General features: G+C 40.8%; 1 protein-coding gene across 1 annotated transcript in view; it reads left to right on the top strand.

The window, feature by feature from the left end:
• cacna1ab (calcium channel, voltage-dependent, P/Q type, alpha 1A subunit, b) overlaps window positions 1-27,932 on the top strand; it is a gene marked incomplete at both ends in the record, with an annotated part of 172,430 nt that overhangs the window by 64,054 nt on the left and 80,444 nt on the right. Inside the window, 2 exons of the mRNA XM_079263050.1 lie at window positions 7,616-7,727; window positions 8,239-8,378. Coding sequence (XP_079119176.1) covers window positions 7,616-7,727; window positions 8,239-8,378 — 252 coding nt within the window. The remainder of the gene's footprint in view (window positions 1-7,615; window positions 7,728-8,238; window positions 8,379-27,932) is intronic.

The following is a 27,932-nucleotide window of genomic DNA, read 5'->3' on the forward strand; positions in this document are numbered from 1 at the left end:
CCCCTCTTTATTTATATATTCATCCATTTATTTATTAAAGTTTATTTTATTTTGATATCTTCTCTATTTAACCTTTTTTGTGCATAGTTAGAGTCGAACTTTGTAACCTTTCAATCTTAAAAGTCTGCCTTTCTGGCTCGTTTGATGCCACAGTGACATTTATTATGCATATTTCTGTAGCCATCGCTACCCAGCAGTGTCCTGAGGCTGAAAAACTGCACTTTACAACTTTTGTTTCCAGGGCACTTTTTGACGCTACAGACGAGTTTCATTTTACTCACAATGTCTTACACTGGCAATCAGATGCTATCGGGCAAAGAGAGAAAGGGACAGAAAAATAAATATGACCAGAGTAAACACAGGACTTTGACTGATAGTAAAATGACTTACTGTCTGGGAGAGTCAGAGTACAAGTAGGTGCAAGATGCCAAATTACTCATGGATAGTGGGTGTGTCACTAGGAATTTCTGCCAAAGTTCAGTCGTGCCTCTTTAAAGTTGCTAAAACTCTGCATTTAATGGTAATTCATATGTTTTGTGTTATTCTAATAAATAAACATGCTACATAATTTTCAACATCCTAACATTACAGGGTAAACAAATTACATACACATAAAAAACATACCGATTTTCATGTATGAATGAATCAAAATATCTTAGGTATCTTTTTATTCAAAAGCAAATGACACATTTGCATCAGACTGACTCAGAAATGAATAGTACAGCTTGGAAAAATCTGGAATTGTATTTCAGATGGTGGTGGATCTGTAAGAACCTTTTTTTTTTTTTTAGCAAAGTTACTAGTCAAAGGGAATTTTAGCATATAACTCAGGACCATTGTTTCTTAATCCATTTATAATCTATACATTTATTTGTAGATTAAATGGCACCATTTTCTTGGCAGTAATTTAAATAATATTTTCTCTAATCTAATGTCTTGTAAAAAAAATATATATATAAAGCAGTTTCTGGCCTTGACCATGTAAATGGTGAGTGAAAATAAACAGAGTTGGGAAAAAGGCTGATTCTACTTGACTTGTCTTTGCACATCTGCTTTGAGATCAAATTTCAGTAAATGTTGTTTTGACATTTTGTAATCTTGTAGTGGATGGTTTTAACATGAAGACCAGCTACAGCAATGACCACTGTTCTCTTGTAGTTATTATTTATGATGACATACGTTGTATGGGTGTGTGTGTGTGTGTCTGTGTGTACATGTTTGTATGCACAGTCATCACTCTGAGACTCTTTCCTGTAGTTGCATCACGAGAGATGCAGCAAATTTAAGCGTGTATTTGTCTGTGAGTATGGTCTGTGTGAGTAATGTGTTTGTGTACGCATGCATGTGTTTATGTATCATTTGACGTTTTATCTGTTTGCAGTTTCTACTCGGTTTGAAAATGGTGAATTCAATGAATCGGCTGAGCCATGAAAGAAACGAGTGTGTTTGTCTAAACTAACAGTGAGTGAGAAGTTATACAGTTCTCATTATCAGCCTGCAAAGTGCACAGCAGATCTTTTCTGGAAGAAAAAACAACAACAACAACAACAAAAAACAACCATCCTCCACATATCAAAAAGAACTGGGGTCAGGGGAAAGAGATGGAAAGAGACGCACCCTTTTATCTTTCACAAGTCTAAATATAGCTGTTCTTCGAGGAGAAGAGTGGAGCAGGATGCGGGAAGGGGAAGAGGAGGTAGAGGAGAAAAGGATGGAGAAGAGCAAGATGGCTGAATTGGAACAGAAGAAAGCAGAATAAGGAGTCAAGAAGTGATTTTTCATTGATTCTAAGATGCCAAAAGACAAAAGAAAAGTGATTAACCTGCTGAAACTTGGAGGCTGTATGAGGATGGCCATCTTTCAATCGGTGTCACTGGTTCAATTGTCAGTATTCCCAGTTGATGTGCTGAAGTATCTTAGGGCATAAATAGCCTTCCTGTGGGTTCCTCACTTAGGATAGAAGTGTCTGCCAAATGAACATAATGTAATGAAATGAAACTATCTGGAGGCAAACTTCAAACTGGAAACCAGAAAAATGAGCCTAAAAATAGCAAAAACATGTTGATGACAGAAGCAACTGCTACTGTGAGCTATTCTAAACAAGTTAAAGATGGCTTTGCCATATAAAGCATTACTACTAATGGTAGTTGTCACAATTTTTTAATTACATTTGGTCGCATTTCATGGAAAAAATATGTTTGTTAAAGATAATATGTAAAACTTTATTTAAACTGTTTTAAACATTTACTGCTTGATTGTTTTTGCTCCAATGTGAAAACATTTTCTATTTTATCCAGGAACTGTTGCAGCTTCTAACCTTTAGTATAAATTATAAAGTGCATAATATCACAATTAAGATACTCATTCACAGGTCTAAATACTGTATGTATAATGTATTTATCTGATGGAGCTACCTTCATAGGCCTCTTTTACTTTTTATCCATACCACAGAATTACAGCTGTCTTCCTCTCGTTACACTCCATAGTTTAAGGTATTTTAAACAGCCGATTAATCAGAATGGTTGTCATTACTTGTTTAAAAAAATACATAGAACTTATTCCAAATCTGGTGGAAATTCCCAGTTGTTTATGTCTTGATGTTTTTTTGCTTGCTTACCTTATATATACTGTATGTGTGCACCAGTTTTCACTTTGGACATAATAGCTATACTCATTTGGATATAATTGATTAAAATGGTGTCATTTTTTAACAAATTTTTCCTGTGGCCGAACCAGTTTTACGCTGCTTCTCTGCCCTGCATGTTTGTGACAGAGGATAGAGAAAGAGTGAGTCTGCGCCAGTCCTATAAAGGAACTGACTCTTGCTGAGTCGAGTGCTACACAGTTTCATTTATTTGATAAAGCTTCATTTGGTGTGATTTAAAATCTCCCCTTCATCAGGCTCAGCTCCCCTAAAGCACAGCCTCAGCGCCAAGCCAAAATGCCTCATCAGCTGAAAATGCACACACACACACACTTGGATGAACACACACACAAGCAAACTAATGCATGAGGACATTTTTCAGAGGAGGACTGTTGTGGTGGAACTTGAATAGGTGTAAGTGGGTTTGTGTAGGGACGGTAGAGGAATTTTAAACAGGTAAATACTTTATTGTCTTTATGAATGAATGGAGGGCACACACATGTATTACTGACTTGGAAATGTATTGTTTGCAAAGACTCAACTTTGCTATCATTACATATTATTATGCACATGATAATGAGCAATTTTTAAATGGGAGCCAAGATCAGAAGATGACACTAGAAGGCAGCATAGTTTTTGTTTCGGATACAAATTCTTAGGGGCCAAACTGGCAAATGGAAATAGAAAACATGATAAAGCCAGAAAGAAGTTAACCATAACCAAGTAACTCAAAAGATTAGCTATGGCTTCAACACATAATGCCTCTTATAAATGTTTAACTACAGTTCCAGTAGAAAGCTGTATACTAAGCTGTAGAACAGGAACTGTGGACATGTCTCTTAGCCTCAAAGAGTGAATAGAAAATAATCCAGGGTCCCATCAGAACAATGGCCTCCAGTAGTCAACTCATGAATAAATGCGCTAGGCAGCTAAAACAATTTTGGATCATATGGAATGGTAGCTGCAAGACCAAGGGTTTTGTTACCGCGTTACCATGATGCTCACCTCCGACACAGTCCTCACTGCCTAAGTATGGTTCAGGTCACACCTGGTGAAACATGTCAAGCAGAAGAGTGAAAACAAATGTGTGCAACGAAGTGAACATTGGTTTTTTATTCCTGTGAGTCATTTCTTTCAGAAGTCACATTTAAAACATATGAAATGACAGACTTTTATCTTGCAAAATTTAGCAGTAATCACTAAAGAATTTTGTGGTTAATTGGTTTAGACTGATTTCTGGAAATTCATTTCTGTCAAAAGTCAAAAAAGTCCCCCACCCACACACACACACACACTCCCTATCTCTTTCCCTTTTCTCGCTCTTTCTCCATAAAGACACATACTGGTATGGCAGGTGAAGGGAGTTAAGTGAGGAAAAAACATAGATAAGAATTGGTACATTTTGAGAAACTTAGAGAGAAACAGTCACTACATTCACTTTATTAGAAAATCTGAGAAAAGAGGGTCTTGGACTGGAAAGAGAAGGAAACGCTGAGAAAATGCAGATGAAAAGGTGAACATAGAAAAGGAAATCAAGAGTGCTGATAGGAAGAAAGTGCTGAAAATAGAAAAAGATCTCCAAATATATAGAAATAGACTCATGGAATTTGAATAAATGAGAGGAAATGAAAGATACACACACACACACACACACACACACACACACACACACACACACGCGCGCACACACACACACAGGAGTGCTACCTCCTGCTTTCAGCTGGTTGTTAGGCCAGCAGAGTGTGTGTCTACTGAATAATAGATGTTGTGGCAGGCATGTCTACTCACACATTTGCACAGGCACACGTAATCTGTCGATTGCATGCAACTATACAGGAAACATGGCTGACTGCAATATGGCCTTAATTTGAAAAGTAAACTAGATTAGGTCAGATGAAACAAATGATGTCAATAATGTAAAAACTGACATGGAGTACAGTATTGCTGAAACAAGCACCAAGTGGACTCAGTGTGCCTGCTCAGACTGATGGCAATGTGCCACCTCTGCACTGTTTGCCAGATATAAAAAAAAAAAGGGGGAAATGGGCTTTTAGACCTACTGAGCTTTTTTAACAGGTCTGCTAAACTTCTGAACTTTATGGAAAAAAAGAGAGAAAAAAGCTAATTGGTAATGAAAAGACACTGGGGAGGATCGAGCTGTTTTTTATTTATTAATTGATATCATGGTTGTATCCACCAACATAGCTGCAATGATATAGTGTATGAAGTAAATATAAATTTATTGATTAATATTATGAAGAAGTGCTCATAAATAAAATGTAAAAAAAAAACAACAAAAAACTGCTGGTTAACACAGCATGCATTTAAATAACTTTTATATTAGAGCAACCCATAATCACAGAGTCATCACGTGATTATGTTTGTTGAAGTGCCCTTCACACCAGTGCATAGAGAACTAGTGTAAAGCTCCATACAGCCAGGTATCCTACTGCTGTGATAAGCAATGCAGCTACACGTATAGTACTTGCTTGTCAATGCCTAACACAGGATGTGGAAGGAGAGATCAGAAGAGAAGATGTGTGTACATATGTATATATATATATATATATATGTATATATATATATATATATATATATATATATATATATATATGTATATATATATATATATATATATATATATATATATATATATATATATATATATATATATATATAATTTAAATGGTCAATATCAAAGTTTGATGACAAAATTCCGATTTGGGTCTTGTGTCAATGACTGTCACTGTAAATCATCTTTATCTGCAACAGCTTCCTCAGAACACAAGATAAACATTTTTATTAAACTGTACATTTGAAAATTGTATAAAAACAACTACCTGTATTGGACATTTAACCTGAGACACATAAAAAACAGCAAACATTAATATGTTTATTTAGATTTTGATAAACAATCAAATTTGAAAAAAGACAAAATGCATAGTCCTATGATCTGATCCTCCACTTCATCACATATTTTCATTTGTGATTCCCCTCCAACATGATCTAAATATCTCACAAATAACTCTTTGGTGGACTGAATAGCAGAAGACTTCATCAGTGGTCCTTTCCCCCTGATTGAATTGCCTGTATAAACAAGACTTTTGGAAGGATTACTAGTCCAGTGTTTGATGACCTAAGCAATTGAAATATAAACCAGAGGCCATCCAAAATGGTATTCTGGTGGATGTGGGCACATCCAAGTTTGCAGTGCTGTGAGTTGCACAAGTTTAGGTGTCTGTGCTGTGTCTGCCAGCCAGTGTGTGCTGTGTGGTTCAGCTTTGTCTTGTTAGTGTGCACTTCCCAGACTGACCTGTCTGATCTTCTCACATCAACCAGCAGCCTCTTATCCTACACTCACACACACACACCAACACCGAGAGAGGCCATCCTCCGGCCACAGTGTCAGTGTCAACGTAGCATCTGGTAAACACGACAATAGACACGTACTCCCCCAACACCCACACAGACACACATGCAAAGAGACAGACACACACATACAGGCTAACAGGATAATGACTGGCCAATTAGGCACAGGCTTGATGTGTCTGGATGTATCCAGTCATCTTAGCCCCTCCAGCGGGCATTACTCAGGCATGGACACACACATAACATGCAGACACACACACACCACAACACTTTGAAACACACTTGACTGGATCGAGCACTGAGAAAAGCTGGCTACTCCACCAGGCGAACTCTGTGAGTCAGCTTGTGTGTGAGTGTAGATTTTGTTCTCACAGCTGTTACAAACTGACAATTTTTTGTTTAGATTTCAGAGTTACTCATTCTACGATGCCATTTGTCTCTTGATTCTTTTTTTAGATTGCTAAAGCGAGTAATGTGTTGATTGCCCACTGACATTTCAAAAACACACCACCAAACACTAAACATGCCATACTGTTGAATTTCCAGTTAACTACTGTGTTTTTAACTGGGGCAATGTGATCTTTTTAAGGCCTGTGTATTTTTTTTTATTTACTCAATGCAGCAGCTGCATATCTTGCCCAAGAAAGTTTTTTTTTTCTTTTCTTTCTTTTTTTAAAAAATAATTAAATATTACATATACATTAATCAGTGACAACAGTGAAACCATCTATAGAAAAACTTTACTACTTTGGACGTTTTTACACCATAATTGCACATTGTTGGAGACAAAGAAGAAGAAAAAGGGGTAAAAAAGACGGGAATGTTTACTAAAAAATATTTAAAAAGTAATGATATTCCTTGCCCAATATGTAGCAATATTCTTATTTGGTCATTTACTTTACAACATAGTATCACATAATGCATGCTTTCAAATAGGAATTCAGCTGAATAACAACACCCTCCATACATACAGATGTTTCCCGCTATAACTGCTGTCCCATATACACCTCAATCTGGCTCTGTACTCTCTCTAGGGCTGGTTTAGGCGCATCATTTCCAATCCCCCATTCAGTCAACATTTCTTAAAAACCAGACAATAATACAGACAATATTAACATGCATCATGAAAGGGTTTAGATAAACGTGCTGTTTTACCCAAGACCCAAGGTTTCCTTGTGTACGAAGGGGATCTGTGAACAAATTCATTCCAATTACTGACTGAAAATCAGAAAATGTACTGTGATATAAGCGTGTATCACTATTATTATTTTTTTTGTAATTATTTTATCTCCCGCAACCCTGAATTGGATTAAGCGGTTTAGAAAATGAATGACTGAATGTAATATTTTATCTTTTCTGGACACTTTGAAATTGGATGAAATGAGAGAATAACAGAGGAAAATGTCATCAGCCACACTCAACTTTACAATGTAGAGTCATTTAGAAAACACTGAATCATATTTCAAATCTCTGAGTTCAGCAGTGGCCTATTGTACAGTGGTCTTTTTTTCTGCTGTGTGACTGATGCCCAATACAGTATGTCCATGTGAAGTGTGTTTTTGTGTGATTATTGCTTGTTGGTGATGCTGACCTTAACTCCAGCTGTACTCCGTTTGAGTGGATGATCCTCACCACCATCATTGCAAACTGCATTGTCCTGGCTCTGGAACAGCACCTTCCTGATGGAGACAAGACACCTCTGTCCGAACGACTGGTAACACATTCGACACACATACGCTCAGTGTACACGTGCACAAATAATTATTGTGTGCTGATATAGAAATATCACAAAGGCCTGCAAACAAAGATACAGGTGATGACAGGTTGGCACAAATGACCTCTAAACATATTTTCACAGATCACACAGAATTTAAAGACAACGGAACAATCACAGAGAGAAATGACAACACATACAGCAGTCGACTTGAGACTGGGACTATAAATTTAACTACGAATGATTACAGATATCAAGCATCGCGGTGTTGTGTTTATATTGCATATGTTACGATGGATTTTTCACTTTTCATGCAATTATGCAATCTTTTATCGTGATTTTATCACAAATGTTCTGCAACAGGTCATAATATGCCACTGACCATCTTATTCTTTTCTCACCTATTCCAAACACACCTCTTTTTACCCCACCCCTCCCCTTTTGTGTTCATTTTACCCAATCTTCCCTAAATCATTGTTATTTATATATTTTCTCCAATTTTTCCCTCTAGGAAGAGACAGAGCCCTACTTCATAGCCATCTTCTGTTTTGAATCTGGGATAAAGATCCTGGCGTTAGGTTTTGCATTACATAAGGGCTCTTACCTGAGGAATGGCTGGAATGTCATGGACTTTGTGGTCGTACTAACTGGGTAAGTCCATTTCTTGCTAACTTGAAAGTTTATTTATTGTTAATTTTTCCCTTTTCATTTACCATTTATTTTTCAATTAATTCTTGACTTTACATTGAAAACATATTGATTGTTTCAGAAACATTACTTATCAACTTATTCCTTCGTTTAAAGTTTTTCCAAGGCATTTGTTTCAATATTCAGGCATGTTGCAAGAGTCGTGTTGTAATTTGCCTGTAGTGTCTATCATGTGATTTACTGAAAGAGAGATCAGAATACAAACAGGCAACATACAGACATAGAAACAGTCATGTTATTGAAAAGAGTTCAATGGAACTGATGCTGATAGTATTACAACTTAATGAAAAATTTGTGTGTGTGCATTTTCTCTTACTAGTGTGACTTTCTCTCTTTTCTGATCTCAGACGCACCCAGACACAGTACAGGTCTAGTTTGACAAGGTGTGTGTGATCAGGATCACTCCTCCTCAGTTGCTATCCTTCTTTAATGAGGACACAAACACACACACACACACACTCACATGGACTGGATCAGAGCATCCCTGCAGGGAGCAGCAACCAGGGCAAAGTGAAATGTCATTTCTCCAAGAGATGGGGGCAGGTTTGTTGTTATGGCAATGGCTTGCAGAGGGTTAGCATAGTTTCCATCCTTCTGCTTTTCTCTTTTGTTCCCTTGTTTTTTTGTTTTTTTTTCTGTTTAGTTAAATTGCAAACTAAGAATAATATAAGTTGACTTACCAAACTTTATTATGGCCAAACAAGAAATCACATCAATGTTTTGTTGCAATACAGATGTGAAATAACAAGCTAATTATTTAGTCAGAATATCCCTACGCTAACTTTACAAGATGTTAGCAAGTATTGCAGGAGTTGAAAAGACTGTATGAAGTCAGTCTTTGCAAGATCGTTTTGAAAATCGCCAATAATGCTAATGGAGTGCAACACCTAGTGAAAAAAGTACTGGGCCAACATTGGAGTTCTGTACTTTTAGCAGAATATATCTTAATTGTTCATATGGAGAGTTTCAGGGAGATCCTGCATATGTTATACTGAATATAATGAAGTTTCTTTCCATTGATTCTCTGGAGAGAGGAACATCTCTTCCTTCACTGCTAACAGGCTAAAAAGTGTGTTTTAAACTTTTTCAAACTTGACAGATAAATTGTTTAGGAAGAAGAGGACCTTGGTTAAGGAAGCAATTTGTTGTGTCTAAAGTGAATTATGGCTTGTGCTTCAGTAGATGATCTCCTGTTGATACTCACGATTTCCAAGAGTTTCCCCAAAGATATATGTTGATTGGTGTGACTCCACCATAGACTGCATGACAGCTGAAGATAGAAGCTCTGTGCTTTTTTTTTCTCTCTGTGCTCTTGTTTTATTTCATTAGCATAGATCGTATATAAAAGCTAGAGGGAGCCTATGGCAGTTAAAAGTGAAACGTATGTGGAAGTGCATAAAACTGCAGTTCCCCCTTAAACCGCTAGGGGCTGGCTGCAAGACAGAAAAATCCCCATCAATTCCCATGTTAAAAGGGGCCAACTTCACAGCAGAAATAAACATGTTTTAGCCTGGTTCAAAAATCCATTTTAGGTTTAATAAGTCAGGTTTACCTTCATGACAACTGCGGGGGGAGTGAATTTTTTTCTAACTCGCCCGTTTAAAAGTAATTTAATCTCGAAGTTCGGCATATTTAGGGGCGTGTCCTTTTTATTGACAGGTACCCGGTCTCCCGCTTCAAGTAAGAAGAATGTAGAACAACCGCAGCTTTTAGCAGGTTAACAACGTGACTTAGCCTTAGCCTGCTTGCCTCCGTTAGCTGGTTAGTTCCTGTTATCTCCAGGTTAGCTCGGTTAGCTCTTAGCAACAGAAAGCTCGGAGTTTGCTCAATGTCAATCATCCACCATGATGCTCACAGCCTCCCTTTCAGCTCTATCTCTTTGCCCATATTTGTATTTTCTGGGTGAGAAAAAATGCATGCCCCTGCCAAGATGGCAATAGAAGGGACCGCCTGCCAGGCTTCAATTCAGCTTTTCAGAAACCTATGGGTGACGTCACGGAAGCTCCGTCCATCTTTTTATATACGGTCTATGTTCATTAGGAATGATCGACAATGTCACCTCAGTTCTCAACTAGGAATTGCCATTTTTATAGCTGAGAGAAGAAAAGTGCTCATATCAAGCAGCTGCTTTACAGTGTAAATATGTCTGATAGTGTTAATTCATAAACATGGTAGTTCCCCATATTAAAAAAAGTAATCTGAATAAATGGAGGAATTGTTCCTCAGCAGGACCCTTTGTGTACTACTCTCCCTGTACTGAACAACACTGTTTATTTCCTAGAGGCTTTAGAGTTGTCTGTTTAGCTTCTTTTTGGACACAGTTTAGCTTCTTTTTGGACACAGTCTGTTAATCTGTTGTGTGTGTGTGTGTGTGTGTGTGTGTGTGTGTGTGTTTTTCTTTTTTTATCACGTCATATTCAGGTTTCTTTCTCTTTTACTCGCTTTGGCTAAATTTGTACTTGATCTGTTTTTGCTGCAACCCTCTAATGCACAACCATAAGTACAGCTTTAAATTGCCTGCACTAAAATCCACACTTACTACAGATGGATGGATGGATGGATGGATGGATGGTGCAGAAAAACCGATGATATGGGAAAATGAGCGAGAGCTGACACAGATGAAACCACTTGCCAGAGTAACAGTGAAAAGTGAGGAGTACTACTGCAGCAAGAAAAAAAACAGAGGGAGGGAAAAAAGGAGAGGAAGGGGGTGAGGCATGTGACAATGTTTCTCCATTCCCTTGGGCTCTGGATAACAGGACAGAAAGAGAGAGGGGGGAAATATGAGATAGTTTTGCCTCTTAAAGGTGGCGTGAGAAAAATGGAGAGCAGAGAGGAGTTTAAAGCTAGAGGAGGAAGACCACAGAAAGGAGGGGAGAGTGATGGCTGGGGGGACGGGGTGGTGAGTATGATGTATGAAGGATGAGAGAGAGGTTTGGAAGAGGGATGGGAAGAGGAGGGAAGGCAAAGATGGAGATGGAACAAAGGAGGAGGGGAGAGTGGGAAATGAGAAATGCAGAGAGGGAATGAATGTGTGTGTGTAAGTGCTGCAGTAACCTGCTTTTCCCATCTCCCTATGATCAATCACTCAGCACAGCCAATAAAACACACTCTACTGGTTCCTTATGGTGAACACTAACACATACATGCACATTCTTTATTTAGACACTGTAAGTGTACATGCATGATTACTATGCATGGCCTAGATTGCTAATTATACGAATAGTGCAAAACCTCACATATGTTCATATGGAACATTTTAAAATGAAAGCAAAATCTACACACATAACTCAAACAGGTTGCAAATGTTCACCATGTTTTTCCTAATGTGTGAGCTTATAATTCTATTTATAGCCATACTCGGACCAAACAGTTATAGGGACTCTCACATGGTAATGGATATTGGGGTGCTCTACGAAAGACAAGTCATGCTTTCCATGTTCATATGTGACTAAAGTCGTGTTCATTTAAGAGAATATCCATTTCAAAGATGGATGCTGTTGTAACTGTGTCTCATAGTAACTGACTGGAGATGCATATGAGACCTACTCATATTATCTTTTAAGTCAGTTGTGTTCAAGAGTTCAGAGCAAGGGCTTGTTGGCTCAGAAGGAAGTCATGAATATTTTGAAGCTGTAAATTTAGAAAGGTATTTATTTATGAAAAACCAGTTGAGATGTATAACCTCGTTTGCAAGAGGGACCAACATAACACAAAGCACAAACATAACAATATTTCACACATAATATAACAAACATAAAATAAAACACTTCATAATACATATTACAAAGACAATACATTAAAGACTAAAACTGAACACAAGACAATCATGATATTGAAAGATTCAGTTCACACAACCCTCTTCTTCCGGCACCCTATATCATATCGCAAGGAATAAACATTAGGATCAATTAGATATTGCACATAAGGAAAACAGCTGTGACCAGTTAAGTTTGTCATATAGTGTACAGTGATGAGTTCTATGAGGACATCTAAGGATAAATCTACAGATAGTGTTAATTAAGACGTTTGATGGTTTGAGATATGTCATACGTATTTTGATAGATTGTATGTATTTTGATAGATTAAATTAATGTTTGCAAAAATTTCAGTTTATCATCCTGCAAAAAAATATCTGCTTGAAAAATTCAAATTTGTAAATTTCCAGAAAAGGATTTGCATGGTTGCAAAAAAGATTTACATTTGTTTAAAAAAAAAAACAAAAAAAAAAAAAAAAAGAAACAGTTCTTTTAAAAACATCCTGTTCTCAGATGCTAAGCACAAAACGTGCAAGACTGAAGTTGCAAATTTTGTCCCTGTCTTTTCACTTCTATCTGATCGGATGGTCACTAATCGAACTGTCCAATCAGAAAGAAGATGGCTGCCTGTCCTTTCACGCCACTGCAGGGCCTTGAAGGGAAGAAGATATATTTTAAAGATGGATGGTGTTGTAACTGTGTCTCATAGTAAATATGATAAACATATTTCAGCTTGAGACTGGAGCAGGTGCTGCGGACTCTCTTCCTCTGCAGACCACCACTTTCACCACCCAGCCATTATTTGCGGTTGCTCAGCTTGTATGCCTCCAGATGACTTCTGTGCACTGCAGTTATTATTTCTTCAACACTTTGATTCCAGGGAAGACGCTGCTTTAGCTGCCTGCGTCCAGCTCTGCCTCTGACAGCAGCTCTGTGGGGAGGTTAAAGATGGGTAGAGTGAGAGGTGGCTGTTTAAAAAACTAAATCATCTACTTGGCTTCTGTACTCCTCACCACCTGTCTACCCATGGGGCCACATTAGGACAACGTGACAATGGGATACATTTTACTGTAAAATAAAATGTATCATTTTATAAAGTTATAATGTCCTTTTTTAAAACTTTTTTTATTTAGGTGACAGCTCTACTCTGTCGTACTATAGGAGCTGAAGCCAAATAAAAAATTATATATTTATATATATATATTTTTTAAAAACTATAACTGGTGTAGCAGCTTCTGCAGCCGGGGATCGGACCGCCAGGGTCCCCTCCCTGAGCCATCACCTTATCATGGTGGAGGGGTTTGTGTGTCCCAAATATCCTAGCAGCTATGTTGTCTGGGGCTTTATGCCCCTGGTAGGGTCACCAATGGCAAACAGGTGTCTAGGGGAGGGACCAGACCAAGTACGGCTCACAAAACCCCTATGATGGACACAAACTCGGGGAGAAATGTTCCCTTGCTCGGACGCGGGTTACCGGCTGGACTTTCTTCCACTCTGGGGTTGCTCATGGTGAGAGGCGCCGAGCAGGTGTGAGCATTCTCATCAGCCCCCAGCTTGGTCCCTGCACGTTGGGGTTTACCCCGGTGGATGAAAGGGTAGTTTCCCTCCGCCTCCGGGTGGGGGGACGGGTCCTGACTGTTGTCTGTGCTTATGCACCGAACAGCAGTTCAGAGTACCCACCCTTTCTGGAGTCCTTGGAGGGAGTCCTGGAGGTGCTCCTTCTGGGGACTCCATTGTTCTGCTGGGGGACTTCAGTGCTCACGCGGGCAATGACAGTGAGACCTGGAGGGGAGTGATTGGGAGGCATGGTCCCCCCCCTCTGAACTCAAATGGTGTTTTGTTATTAGACATCTGTGCTCGTCATGGATTGTCCATAATGAACACCATGTTCCAACATAAGAGTGTCCATATGTACACCTGGCATCAGGATTCCCTGGGCCGCAGTTCGATGATCAATTTTGTAGTCGTATCGTCGGACCTGCGGCCACATGCCTTGGACATTTGGGTGAAGAGGGGGGCGGAGATGTCAACTGATCACCACCTGGTGGTGAGTTGACTCAGATGGTGGGGGAGGAAGCCGGTCAGATCTGGCAGGCCCAAACGTGTTGTGAGGGTCTGCTGGGAATGTCTGGCTGAGTCCCCCGTCAGAGCGAGCTTCAACTCCCACCTTCAGCAGAGCTTTGAACATGTCCCGAGTGAGGCGGGGGACATTGAGTCCGAATAGGCTGTGTTCCGTGCCTCTATTGCTCAGGCGGCCAGCCGGAGCTGTGGCTGTAAGGTCGTTGGTGCCTGTCTTGGCGGTAATCCCAGGACTTGTTGGTGGACACCAGCAGTGAGGGATGCCGTCAAGTTGAAGAAGGAATCCTATCGGGCCTTCTTAGCCTTTGGGACTCTGGAGGCAGCTGATGGGTACCGACGGGCTAAGCGGCAGGCGGCTTCGGCTGTTGCCGAGGCAAAAACTCGGGCATGGGAGGAGTTCGGCGGGGGCATGGAGAAAGACTTCCGGACGGCTTCGAGAAGATTCTGGTCCACCATTCGGCGACTCAGGAGGGGGAAGCAGTGGTCCATCAATACTGTGTACAGTGGAGGTGGGGAGCTGCTGACCTCAACTCGGGACGTTGTGGGTCGGTGGAAGGAATACTTCAAAGACCTCCTCAATCCTACCAACACGTCTTCCGATGAGGAAGCAGAGCTGGTGGACTCAGGGGTGGACTCTCCTATCTCTGGGGCTGAAGTCGCTAAGGTGGTCAAAAAGCTCCTTGGCGGCAAGGCCCCGGGGGTGGATGAGATCCGCCCGGAGTTCCTCAAGGCTCTGGATGCTGTGGGGCTGTTCCTGGCTGACACGCCTCTGCAGCATCGCGTGGACATCGGGGGCAGTACCGCTGGATTGGCAGACTGGGGTGCTGTTCCCCCTTTTTAAGAAGGGGGACCGGAGGGTGTGTTCCAATTACAGGGGAATCACACTCCTCAGCCTCCCTGGGAAGGTCTATTCAGGGGTCCTGGAGAGGAGGGTCCGCCGGATAGTCGAATCCCGGATTGAGGAGGAGCAGTGTAGTTTTCGTCCTGGTTGCGGAACAGTGGACCAGCTCTATACCCTCTTTGGGGTCCTGGAGGGGGCATGGGAGTTTGCCCAACCAGTCTACATGTGCTTTGTGGACCTGGAGAAGGCATTCGACCGTGTCCCCCGGGGGCTCCTGTGGGGGGTATTCCAGGAGTATGGGGTACCAGATCCCCTTGTGCGAGCTGTCCGGTCCCTGTACGACAGGTGTCAGAGCTTCGTCCGCATTGCCGGTAGTAAGTCGGATTCGTTTCCGGTGAGGGTTGGACTCCGCCAAGGCTGCCCTTTATCACTGATTCTGTTCATAACTTATATGGACAGAATTTCTAGGCGCAGCCGAGGTGTTGAGGGGATCCGACTTGGTGGCCTCAGGATTGGGTCCCTGCTTTTTGCAGATGACGTGGTCCTGTTGGCTTCATCTGGTCATGATCTCCAGCTCTCACTTGAGCGATTCGCAGCCGAGTGTGAAGCGGCTGGGATGAGAATCAGCACCTCCAAATCTGAGACCATGGTCCTCAGCCGGAATAGGGTGGATTACCCTCTCCGGGTCAGGAGTGAGGTCCTGCCTCAAGTGGAGGAGTTTAAATATCTCGGGGTCTTGTTCACGAGTGAGGGAAGGATGAAGCGCGAGATCAACAGACAGATCAGAGCGGCGTCTGCAGTAATGCGGACTCTGTGCCGGTCTGTCGTGGTGAAGAAGGAGCTGAGCCAGAAGGCGAAGCTCTCGATTTACCAGTCGATCTACGTTCCTACCCTCACCTATGGTCATGAGCTGTGGGTCGTGACTGAAAGAACGAGATCTCGTATACAGGCGGCTGAAATGAGTTTCCTCTGCAGGGTGGCCGGCTTCTCCCTTAGAGATAGGGTGAGGAGCTCGGTCATCCGGGAGCGGCTCAGAGTAGAGCCGCTGCTCCTCCGCATCGAGAGGAACCAGTTGAGGTGGCTCGGGCATCTGGTCAGGATGCCTCCTGGACGCCTCCCTGATGAGGTGTTCCAGGCACGTCCCTCTGGGAGGAGACACCGCGGAAGACCAAGGACACGCTGGAGGGATTATATCTCTCGGCTGGCCTCGGAACGCTTCAGGATCCCCCCCGCAGAGCTGGCAAATGTGGCTGGGGAGAGGGAAGTCTGGGCTTCCCTGCTTAGGCTGCTGCCCCCACGACCCGATCCTGGATAAGCGGCACGAAGATGAAGATGAAGATAACTGGTGTATTGTCATATATAAAACATAACATAAACATGACATCCAGCTAAAGACCTGAAGTCTTACTACTCGAATGTCCCTGCCATATGCATTCATTAATATTTTACACAGCCCTGCGATGGACTGGCGAGCTGTCCAGGATGTACCCTGCCTGTTGCCCAAAGCCAGCTGGGATAGGCTCCAGCTTCCCCGTGACCCCGAATTGGATTAAGCGGTTCAGAAAATGAATAAATGAATGAATATTTTACATATTAAAATCAGCAAACTATGTTAAAACATTCAAAGGCGTATGATTGATTGAAAAGTAAGTTGTTTTTATGAGACAGACTGGATACCATATGCTTGTTTGATCAGTGAGCTTAATGTCATTTAACAGGATCCAGGCCATGACACAGTGGTTATAACACACCACTGACCGATTTGTCAGTGCATTTTATTTTTGGAAAAATCCTCAGCGCAATTCTGGAATGCAACTTATTTTGAAAAGTCATTGGCTGTGTCTGAATGTCCACCTTATTCTCTACTTAGTGCCCTATGTTGTGGTCACGCCCTTTTCTAAGGGTTTCCGATTGTCCCGAGAGAAAAAAGTAGTGCACTCAAAATGACCCACAATGCATCTTGAAAAGTAGTGAGCATCAATGATCACAAGTCAATATAGACCACAATGCATTGCGGACAGAAGCTCAAAGTTGCGCAAGTGGCATGAAGATCAAAGCAGGTTAAGAAAAACTATCGAGGTGACAGTCAGTAGTCACGTAATCCGCGACAAGGAGATTCATGTCTGAATCGCCAACAGAATGATTGCACTTTGTAGTGTGCTATATTGACATTCAGACACAGCCTCTGTTTCTTCCTGCTCTGTGGTGGAGTTGGCGTGAGAGCGGAGTCTTCACTGGAATTGTCCTCGCAATGGAGCTCTGCACCCACACTGTATTGGCTTGAGAAGAACAACCAGGTGGAAGAGAAAGTGGTGATTTGCAGAAAGAGAGTCCAAAGCACCTTCTACTTGAGTATTGGACTGAGAAATTTCAGTTCAGTTCACCACATCATCACCCTTTTAAAATAACAGATCAACAAACCCAAGACTTATCCATTAGCATTTCCCTCTGTGATTCGTTAAGTTTTTAAAGACCAACATCAAGAGCAAGTGTCCTTTAATTTAGATTTTTGAGTGGTAATAGTGTCAGTCTATCTTTTTCATTTTTATCTTCTCTGTTGGGTTTTGGGAGAGTCTGTGCTTGTGCTGTGTGAGTCGTGACTGACGAGGCTTCTGACAGAGTTATGAAGTGTCTGCGTGCATGTGTGCTGACTTCATTCTTGGCAGACACTCTTGAGAGAAAGATAACTGATGAGAACAAGAATTAAGGGGAGGGGACACACACTTGCACACAAACTGAGTTTAAAGTATTTAGCATTCAGGGACGTGAGTCCATCGATTTTTTTTTTTTTTTTAGTGTTTTACTGTGACGTCACAAAGTAATCTCATCATTTACAGTAGTTTAGGCCAGTCAGTCAATGAAAGGCCACCATAGATGTCTCTACGACCTTCTTCGTTTTCAGACAGACTTATATCATCAAATGATTGCACGGTATTTATCTTGAGAAAGACTGTAATATATATATTGCATGTATGTTTTGCAGCACAGACAGCACTAATTATTCACAAATAAGTGCTGCTTTAAAATGGGACACTTGACTTAGATGGAAGTAGAAAAAAAAAGTCTAAAATTAACATTGAATTCAAAATAAATGTTGCAACAAAAGTGAGGGCATTTGTATTGTTTGAATATATCCATGTTGTAACAATACTTCTTGGCCAAATACTTTATCCCACTGGAAAAACCTGTTCGGTTACATTTTATATTGCACCAAATTTAAAAGGAAACTGAATTTGTTGGATGAGCAGCAGAGCTGCATATGTAGGCCGCACCCATGAAAAACTTACCAACTCTTCTCTACCAATGCCAAACAACTTAATCTGCTTTTGACTCTTGATTTGAGTTTCTGGTACCCAATTAGATGATAATCAGGTCACTACTCAGTGCCTGATTCTCAGCACCTGTGAGCATGGAGCCTGTTACAGTGTTCAGTTGGATCAAAGATCAAGGTGTGGAGAAGATGTTGGGAATGCTATGCTGACTGCCACAGCAACGGATACAAATACTGGAAAAACTAAGCTCATCCTCATTGAAAGCAATCTGAGTGCAAAGATATACTGAAATGAGATTCTGCAGCCAGAGGCAGTCCCATATGGAATATGGCACTAAAATCTGTACCTCCAAGAGGACAACGCTTGCCCTCGAAGACCAGGGTTCATCACAGACTACCTGTAGAAACTGGAAGTAGAAAGGATGTGATCGCTGCATTTAGCCTGACCTCATCCCCACTGAACACTGGTGGGATCATCTTGGGCGCGCTGTTTGTGCCAGAGTGACCAATACAACTACATTGGCTGACTTGCAATACTGGTAGAAGGATGGGATGCGATCCCACAGCAGTGTGTGACCAAGCTGGTGACCAGCATGAGAAGGATATGCCAGGCTGTTGTGGGTGTGTAAGATTTATCCACAAGCTACTGAGATCTCTGTTTGTTACATGAGAAGATTTTAAAATCACTAAAATGTCATGTCTTTTTCTTCGATCATCCAGTGGAAACACCATCGAAACTAGAGTCAACAGCTAAATAACCATTAGAAGAGAAAATTTGGCAAGGTTTTAATCAACATAGCCTATATACTGAATTCTGCTGCTCATACCATAAAGGCATTTGCCTTATAAATATGGTGCAATATAAGTTAAAATATTTTATTCATTTATTTATTCATTATTTTAACCACTTAGTCCAATGAAAGGTTGCAGGGAAGCTGGAGCCTATCCCAGCAGTCTATGGGTGAAAGGCAGGGTAAACCCTGGACAGGTTGCCAGTCCATCACAGTATTTTTATTTTTAAATCTTTAATCAGTTTTTTCAGATCAATGTCAGTTTTAAAATATTATCTTAAAATTCTGTTTGAAAATTAAACAAAAAAGTAATCATAGAAGCACTGAAGCATCTATATCCAGTTGAAGCTACATGTAGTTTACACATACATAAAAAAGGTGGTTTACTGAGGCAGTTTATCTGCATGAGACACTAAATGAAATTAGAAATCAAAAAAGGGGGAAACAGGAACCTCTGACTCACATCAGGGACAACTCACATCCTAGTTTTGCGTCAGCAACACAACAGATTAGCTGAAACTGGTTTTGAGAGAGACATTTTTCAGCACTCATGTCATCAGGGTTAATAAACGGCTTAAGAATAAATCCATTAAAACTGGGAGGTTCCCGACTGTGAATTAAACAGCCGTTATGAATTTGTTGTGAATTAGGTCACTTACCAACAACAGTCCAAAAGTAATCAAATGTTAAGAAACAGTTTACAGAGGCGTCAAAGTGAGCATGGTGTTCTGTTAGGAAATACTGTGAGAACACAGAGAGGAAATGAAGTCCTGCAGGGAGAAACAATTAGGCCACAAAGAAAGACAGAGAAGGAGAAGTGGTTGAAAGTTGTCCTTTTGCCATCACTTCCATTATCGTTATTGCTCTGCAGTCATTTAGAGGCTCATGACTCTGTGTTCTCCTATACCCTCCAGCTCAGCACCCTGCAGGTTATCTGCATTTAAACACACACTGCTTAGGATTATTCAGCTGTGCAAGCACTGCAATGGCTGCATGTTGGATAACGTTCAGTGAGCTGTACTGATATACAAAAGTGATAGACAAGATGGAAAACACTCATCTAATGTGAGGAGGAGTGTTGTTTCCTTTGTGCATTAATTATTTTATCAGGATACATCTTAGTGCAAAATTTTTACACCAAGAGTGTTAAGGAAAGAGAAAAAGCTAAATCTTACCAATCTCAAATTGGTGAACAGAAAGGATGGTCCAAAGGGGATACACTCTTAAATATGTTTTCCAACAAAAAAAAAAAAAAAAAAAAAAAAAAAAAAAGGTAACTTTAAGTTTGTGCTGTTTTGACAAATGTTGTAATAGAAATACATATATTTCTTGATAAATACAGCTTTTGTAGTGTTAATACTGAGACCAACCAGCCTATTCCAAACAATAGCAAAATGAAGTAGCTGACATGTCACTTTAAACATTTTTTTGAAAGCCTGTTTCTGTATGTAGTGCTTTATGCTCACCCACATACCCTTGTGAACAGGAATAGAGTCACAGACAGAAAACACACCTACAGACAAACAATATTAGGGTAGCAGGGTGGTGAAAGTAAGAAAGTAACTGTGCTTTTTTGGACAATAAGCATGGAGGGATATGCTATTTAAAAGAAAAATTATATTTTTTTCTCTGGTTTTTTACCTCTTCTGCATGGAGACAAAAGAGGTTTTATTTAACTTATGAATAACACAATTCCCATTAAACCAATCCAAACAGACTATTGTAAAGAAGGTCATTTATTAACAAACAAAACTATCTTCTGTTGTTCCACTATATCCTCCAGTTAATGGAAAAATTATTAGAAGCCTAATTCTATTTAGCATTTGCTGCTGCACTACTTTGGTTTATCATGGCTTATAGACAATACTTAGACAAAATCACTCTTCAAAGTCCTTGTAAAATTGTTAATATTGTGATTTGGCTCCTCATTTCCCAGACAACTCTATATACTCTGTTAGCTGCAGGCCTGAGCAAACTTTTTCCACCATTCTGCACCACCTGTAATAAAACATTAAATGAGCAAAAACCATCCATCCATCCATATTCTCTCTCTTATCGGGGATCGGGTCACAGGGGTAGCAGCCTAAACAGGGAAGCCCAGATTTCCCTCTCCCTAGCCACATTTGCCAACTCTGCGGGGGGGATCCCAAGGCGTTCCCAGGCCAGCCAAGAGATATATCCCGCAAGAACCTGCCTGGAACACCTCACCAAGAAGGCATCTAAGAGGCATCCTGACCAGATGCCCAAGCTACCTCAACTGGCTCCTCTCTATGCGGAGGAGCTGCGGCTCTATTCTGAGCTCCTCCTGGATGACCGAGCTCCTCACCCTATCTCTAAGGGAGAGCCCGGCCACCCTGCAGAGGAAACTCATTTCAGCCGCCTGTATACAAGATGTCGTTCTTTCTGTCACTACCCACAGCTCATAACCATAGGTGAGGGTAGGAACATAGATCGACTGGTAAATCGAGAGCTTCGCCTTTTGGCTCAGTTCCTTCTTCACCACGACAGACCGGTGTAGAGTCTGCACTACTGCAGACGCCACACCAATCTGCCTTTCAATCTCACGCTCCATCCTTCCCTCACTCGTGAACAAGACCCCGAGATATTTAAACTCCTCCACTTGAGGCAGGACCTCACTCCTGAAGTCACCCGGAGAGGGAAATACACTCTATTACGGCTGAGGACCATGGTCTCAGATTTGGAGGTGCTGATTCCCATCCCAGCCGCTTCACACTCTGCTGCGAATTGCTCAAGTGAGAGCTGCAGATCACAGCCAGATGAAGTCAACAGGACCACGTCATCCACAAAAAGCAGAGACCCAATCCTGAGGCCACCAAACCGGAGCCCCTCAGACCAGATCCCCTAAAAATTCTGTCCATAAAAGTTATGAACAGAATCGGTGATAAAGGGCAGACTTGGCAGAGTCCAACCCTCACTGGAAATTAATCTGACTTACTGCCAGCAATGCGAACCAAGCTCTGACACCTGTCATACTGGGACCAGACAGCTCATACAAGGGGGTCCAGTACCCCATACTCCTGGAGTAACCCCCACAGGAGTCCCCGGGGGACACAGTCAAATGCCTTATCCAAAAAAAATGGTTGGGCAAATTCAAATGTCCCCTCCAGGACACCAAAGGGTATAGAGCTGGTCCACTGTTCCATGACCAAGACAAAAACCACAATGCTCCTCCTCAATCCAAGATTCTGCATCCAACGGATCCTTATCTTCAGGACCCCTGAATAGACCTTATCAGGGAAGCTGAGGAATGTGATTCCCCAGTAATTGGAACACATCCTCCAGTCCCTTTTTTTACACATTGGGACCATGCCTCCCAATCACTCCCCTCCAGATCTCACTGTCATTGCCCGAGTGAGCATTGAAGTTCCCCAGTAGAACATGGGAGTCCTCAGAAGGAGCACCCTCGAACACTCCCTCCAAGAACTCTTGGAGGGTACTCTGAACTGTTGTTCAGTGCAAAACACAGACAACAGTCAGAACTTGTTCCCCCACCGGAAGGCGGAGGGAAACTACCCTTTCATCCACCAGGGTAAACCCCAATGCAGGCACCAAGCTGGGGCCTAATAAGAATGCCCACACCTGCTTGGCGCCTCTCACCATGAGCAACTCCAGAGTGGAAAAAGGTCCAGCCCCTCTCAAGGGTTCTGGTTCCAGAGCCCAAGCCATGCGTCGAGGTGAGTCCAACTATATCAAGCCAGAACCGCTCCACCCCATGCACAAGTTCAGGATCCTTCCCCACCAGAGAGGTGACAATCCACGTCCCTAGAGCCAGTTTCCGCAGCCGAGGATCGGACCACCAGGGTCTCCGCCTCTTGAAGCTGCCCAGCTCACATTGCACCCAACCCCGACAGCTCCTCCCACAGATGGTGAGCCCATGGGAGGTGAGCAAAAACCATTTGAATTTAAATGTAAAAATGCTTGATGCACTAGAGTGTAGGATGAGTGATTCATTTAAATAGTTTGCAAGAAACTGACTCAAAATGTTGCAATGATAATGAATGTTTAATGAAAGACGGATAATTAAACTAACATTTAAAAATCAGATTTGGTGGCATGGCAAATTTGTACAAGTTATAAAAAACACATTGATAATGAAATAGAAACAAAAATATTCAGTAAAGCTACAGAGATACCTTTTGAGTGGTTGTTTCATTGCTAGTCTTTTAAATGCATTTAACATGATTTGCGTTATTATTACTTGACCTTAAATTGATTAATCTAATTATTAAATTCATAATTACTCTTCAGTACATTGAAGTTTTCAAATAGCAGCCAAAGAAATTGGTTCACGAACATTCAGCTGGTATTTAGCTACTTAAAATTATATGCACACAAAGACCTATCCAACATGCAGAGAGAGGAAGCACACAGTAAGGACAGAGAAGTCCAGACGCCGTGTCCTTGTGAAGTCCAGGAGCCATGCTGGTAGGAGACAGAAGGACAGGTGGGCCAATCAGCTGGTCAGGCAGGGAGAGAAAATAAGCGAGAGAGGTGAATGGAAAAACTGAAGGAAGATAGAGACAGGAAAGAGTGACACTGAGGAGCTGGAAAGAAAAAACAGACATGTCTGTATAATCAAAAAACAGAAGAATGGATAGAAGGGTAGCAAGGTATTCAATGTACATCAGGTCACATTCCTATTCTAAATGGTTCCAGCCATTTTACAATCTTTTTATTTTCCTACGATACGCTCTGCACTGACACTCTCTGACGTTTAATGGAGTCAAATTTCTGATAAGACTGTTCTCCTTTACATATATTCTGTGTCTGTTGTCAGTATGAAAAGCATTGTGAGGCCTCTGCTTTGCGCTAATAAAAAGGATCATCTGACAAAACCAAAAATCCAATTAAGTTATAGGCAATGTTGTTACAGTAATTATGCCTCTATTTACAAACCCAGTAATAACTATATGAACTTGAAAAATTGAAGAATGTCTAGAACGTTTCCTCTAAGTAAGAGGCATCTGTCAGCTGCCATGTGGTAGCTGCTGCACCATTTTCTCCACTCTGTCATGCTGTTAGCACTGCGGCTACACAAAAGCGGGTGAGCCAACCTGCTACTTCTCACTCACTGGGCTGCACAGCTCACAGACAGCAGAGAACCTCTCCTCACAGAGTAATATTTGAAACTAATTTCTTTGAAGTAGCTAAGGCTTTCCCAAAGAGTTACTAGATTACTTGTATTTACCATTTACCAAAAAGAGTCTGAAAAGTGTTTAAATCTGATGAATCCGTGAAGTTATCAACAGTGTTCTTAAATTAATTGTCAATCTTCTGTGCGATAAAGTTACGCTCTAAAATGTTACTCTAGTCTGTTAAGGTCTGCTGCAAAGCATGCTTAACAAGCCTACCCTGGATGAACAAAGGTTAAAAAAACACAGATCTGATTAAAGGAAAAACAGGGGCATGGATGGAATAAAGACATAGAGGAGAGAGAAGACAAGACTTTTTTTTTTTTTTCTGAAGGCCACCTTCATTTCTCCTCTCTGTGTTCCACCAGACCATAACTCTAACCCTGGGAAAAAGCAAGGAATTTATAAAGGAATATATAAAGGAATGGAGTGAAGGAGGCAGGGTTGTGTTTTTGGATGGGGGTGGATACAGAGAGAGAGTCCATCAGCTGAGTGTTCACACTCTGCTGAGATCAGCAATAATGCGAAGGCGAGAAAATGAACAGAGAAAGGAAGAGGAAGGGAGGATGGAGATTGCGGTCAGGATGCGAGAGTGCTTTCCTCTTGCTTCTGCCAGTGAAAACCCCAGTACGCAGGAGTTGGAAGCAGAACAACAAAAAGTGAAATGGTATGAAAGATTAAAAAAAAAGTCTGATGGAAACAGAAAAGCATCCATTTTGGTTAGAAAGGGTCTTGATATAATAACACAGATAGGAGTTAAGGTGAAAGGGCCATTCATGTAGCTCACACTATTGACTGCCCCTCTGCGCCCATCAAATGGACTCTCCCATAGAAAAGTAATGGGGACTTGGTAGCAAAGGCCTGGCAGAGCACTAACATAGCAGCTGTAGAAGGGAACCTAATGTCCTGGATCCAATGAAAAGAGAAAGAAAGAGAGGTTTAGTGAGGAAAAACTGTTTTCTTCTCTTAAATTTATCTGAGAAGGGGTTTCTGCTCCTATTTGTATCCCCAGTGTTCCACAAACATTTTCAGGACAAAAGGTAAACAGCTGCACCTGAATATCATTAAGAATGTAAATATTGCTTCGTGTTTATGCAAAACCTCTCATGCCAAAGTTGGTTTCAGTTTGCTGAAATGATTTTCTATTTTCCCTCAGATTTGTAGTTATAGGAAAACAGAAAAACAAATCACACATTTGGATGAGCTATTAATACTTATAAAGGAGCTAAGTCTAAACTAAGCTACTGTGGTTGCTTGACTTATAAGTAAGTTGATGTGCTGCTTTGCTGTATACCGTCTATAAAAGTCCATTTTCAACCTGGATTCTTCTAGTTGCAGGTTCAGTCAAAATTTATTCCTTTAATTTGTACTAAAGTATCTTCGTGGCAAACAAATCTCGTTAACTTGCAGACCAAAAGGGAAAAAAAAATACTTTCCCCTTTTGGGCCAAAGATCTGATCACCCAGTGACACTTTCCCCTTTTATCACCTGCCCAGGTAACAATACAGCACCCCCATAACAGTAAGGTGAATTACAGTCAAACAATTGGCTGCCATACCTCCATTTGTGTAACTCCCTTTGTTTGAAAAATAATGCAAAAACATTAGGTTCTTGGGCATTTTTTAACAATTTCCAACATCCAACTGCTTGGATAGGTCCACACAGTAATAAATCAAATCAAGTTTATTTATATAGCACATTTCATATGACAAGCTCAAACTCAGTGTGCTTCAATAACATAGTACAGCATTTCATAAGCAATACAATTACGATAAAAAAAAAACATTTAAAACGAAACATAAAACAAAAATGGAGATTAAAACAATTAAAAACTAACCGCTTACAGTTAAAACTAAAGGTTTGTAAGAACAGAAATGTTTAGACTGCTTTGAAAAGAAGATACTGTTATAGTGGACATAATACGTTTCCACCCTCCTCCAGTGAAGAGTCGTGACATCTGTCTCGCTTCTGTGATGTAAAATTTGATAAAAATGTGACTTGATAATACAGACAGAGGTTGCTTATTGCTGAGATTATTTTTACATGCAGTTATTTAAATTCTAATTTAAATTTGATACATATTGGCAAAAATGTCAGATTCGGCCCATTTTTGCATGCAGTGTTTACGAAGCCTAAGCCAATGTGTTTACATTTTTTGAGCCAAACACTTGCATCTGCCCCATAAACTCCAATACAAAATGTCTATTTTACTGCCCTTCGGCATGTTTAGTAAGCAAAAATTTGATCTATGCCAAGTTAGTGATTATATGTTAACAAAACCGTGCATATCTTTTGCATAAGGGAAACGCATCTTCCATGTGTTTTTCTGCTTTTTCGTCAGTCTGTGCTGCCTGCTTTGAAACTTGATAAAACCTCAGCAGTTCCTAATTAAAAAAGAGCAACCAGAAGAAAAGACATTATGTGACACAGACAGTCACCAGAGACACTTTTTATTTACTGTTATTCATCCAAGAACAAGAAAGGAAACCTGCAACAGATGGTTTGGCCTCCTATAGTGCCTTGATCTCGACATTTCTGAGTCATTTTGGCATTACATTACGACACATCATATATCCATTTAAGAATGACAGAAGAAATAAACCACTTTCTTAAAGAACCAATATAAGCTACCCTTTTTATGTAGCTGGACTAACTGAGCAAGTGTAACAAGGAGATTTTGTGGTCTTCTAAAGACAAAGGGTCATCATATTAGAAATTCATAGAAAGCAGTTTGTTATACTTTGCTGCAGTTTGTATAAAATTGAACACATGATTCTTGTGCATGATGCCATTTGTTTATTGCTTGCACATTGCTCAAGCATATTGTTCAGACTGCTTAACTGTGCATGTGTTATTTTCATCACATGTGGTCCAAGTATTACTCGTCATGCATGTGTGTAAGTGTGTGTAAGTAGAGCGGGTGAGGGTTGAGGGCTCTGTGGGAGACACTGAGGGGACAGGAGTTCACACTGTGATGACACATGGCACTCCCACACTATTTCCACACCATACACACATGTGCCCATGCATTTAAAACACACACACAAATGTGCACATACAGCTCAAGCACACATCACTGCCTGGAACTTTTCCCAGTCTCGTACATGTTGTCAGTGTGTGTTTGTATTATTTTTGCCAATTGCACTCACATTGGCAATACACATCATGCAGCACAGTATTAGGATTGACATGACTTCTGTGCAGACACATAGTGGATATTTGTGGAAGTTGATAAGGGAGCAAATGTAGAAATATTTATGTTCAGAAATGTTTTTTTTTTTCTATGACTAAATGGGTCAGGTTCTTGTAGTTAGTCATCAGGTGTGTCATTTCAATATCTTAAAGCCCTGAAGAAATGTGCAACCACTGGCTATATTTACATGGACAATATTTAAACCATTGGACTCCGACTCCAACTCCTCTAAAACAGTTAGATCATGTGTCTATATGAGTTGCATGTTGCATTCTATAACCATATCCCTTTTAAAAGCTTACAATGCTGTAGATTAATTTACGCCCATCCTTAACCATCTCTAATTCAAATAATTTAATTCTATTCAATTCAACACTATTCATTCCTGAGCCGCAGTTTAAAAGACATAAG

Source organism: Telmatherina bonti (assembly GCF_933228915.1).
Source record: "Telmatherina bonti genome assembly, chromosome: 3".
Classification (NCBI taxonomy): Eukaryota; Metazoa; Chordata; class Actinopteri; order Atheriniformes; family Telmatherinidae; genus Telmatherina; species Telmatherina bonti.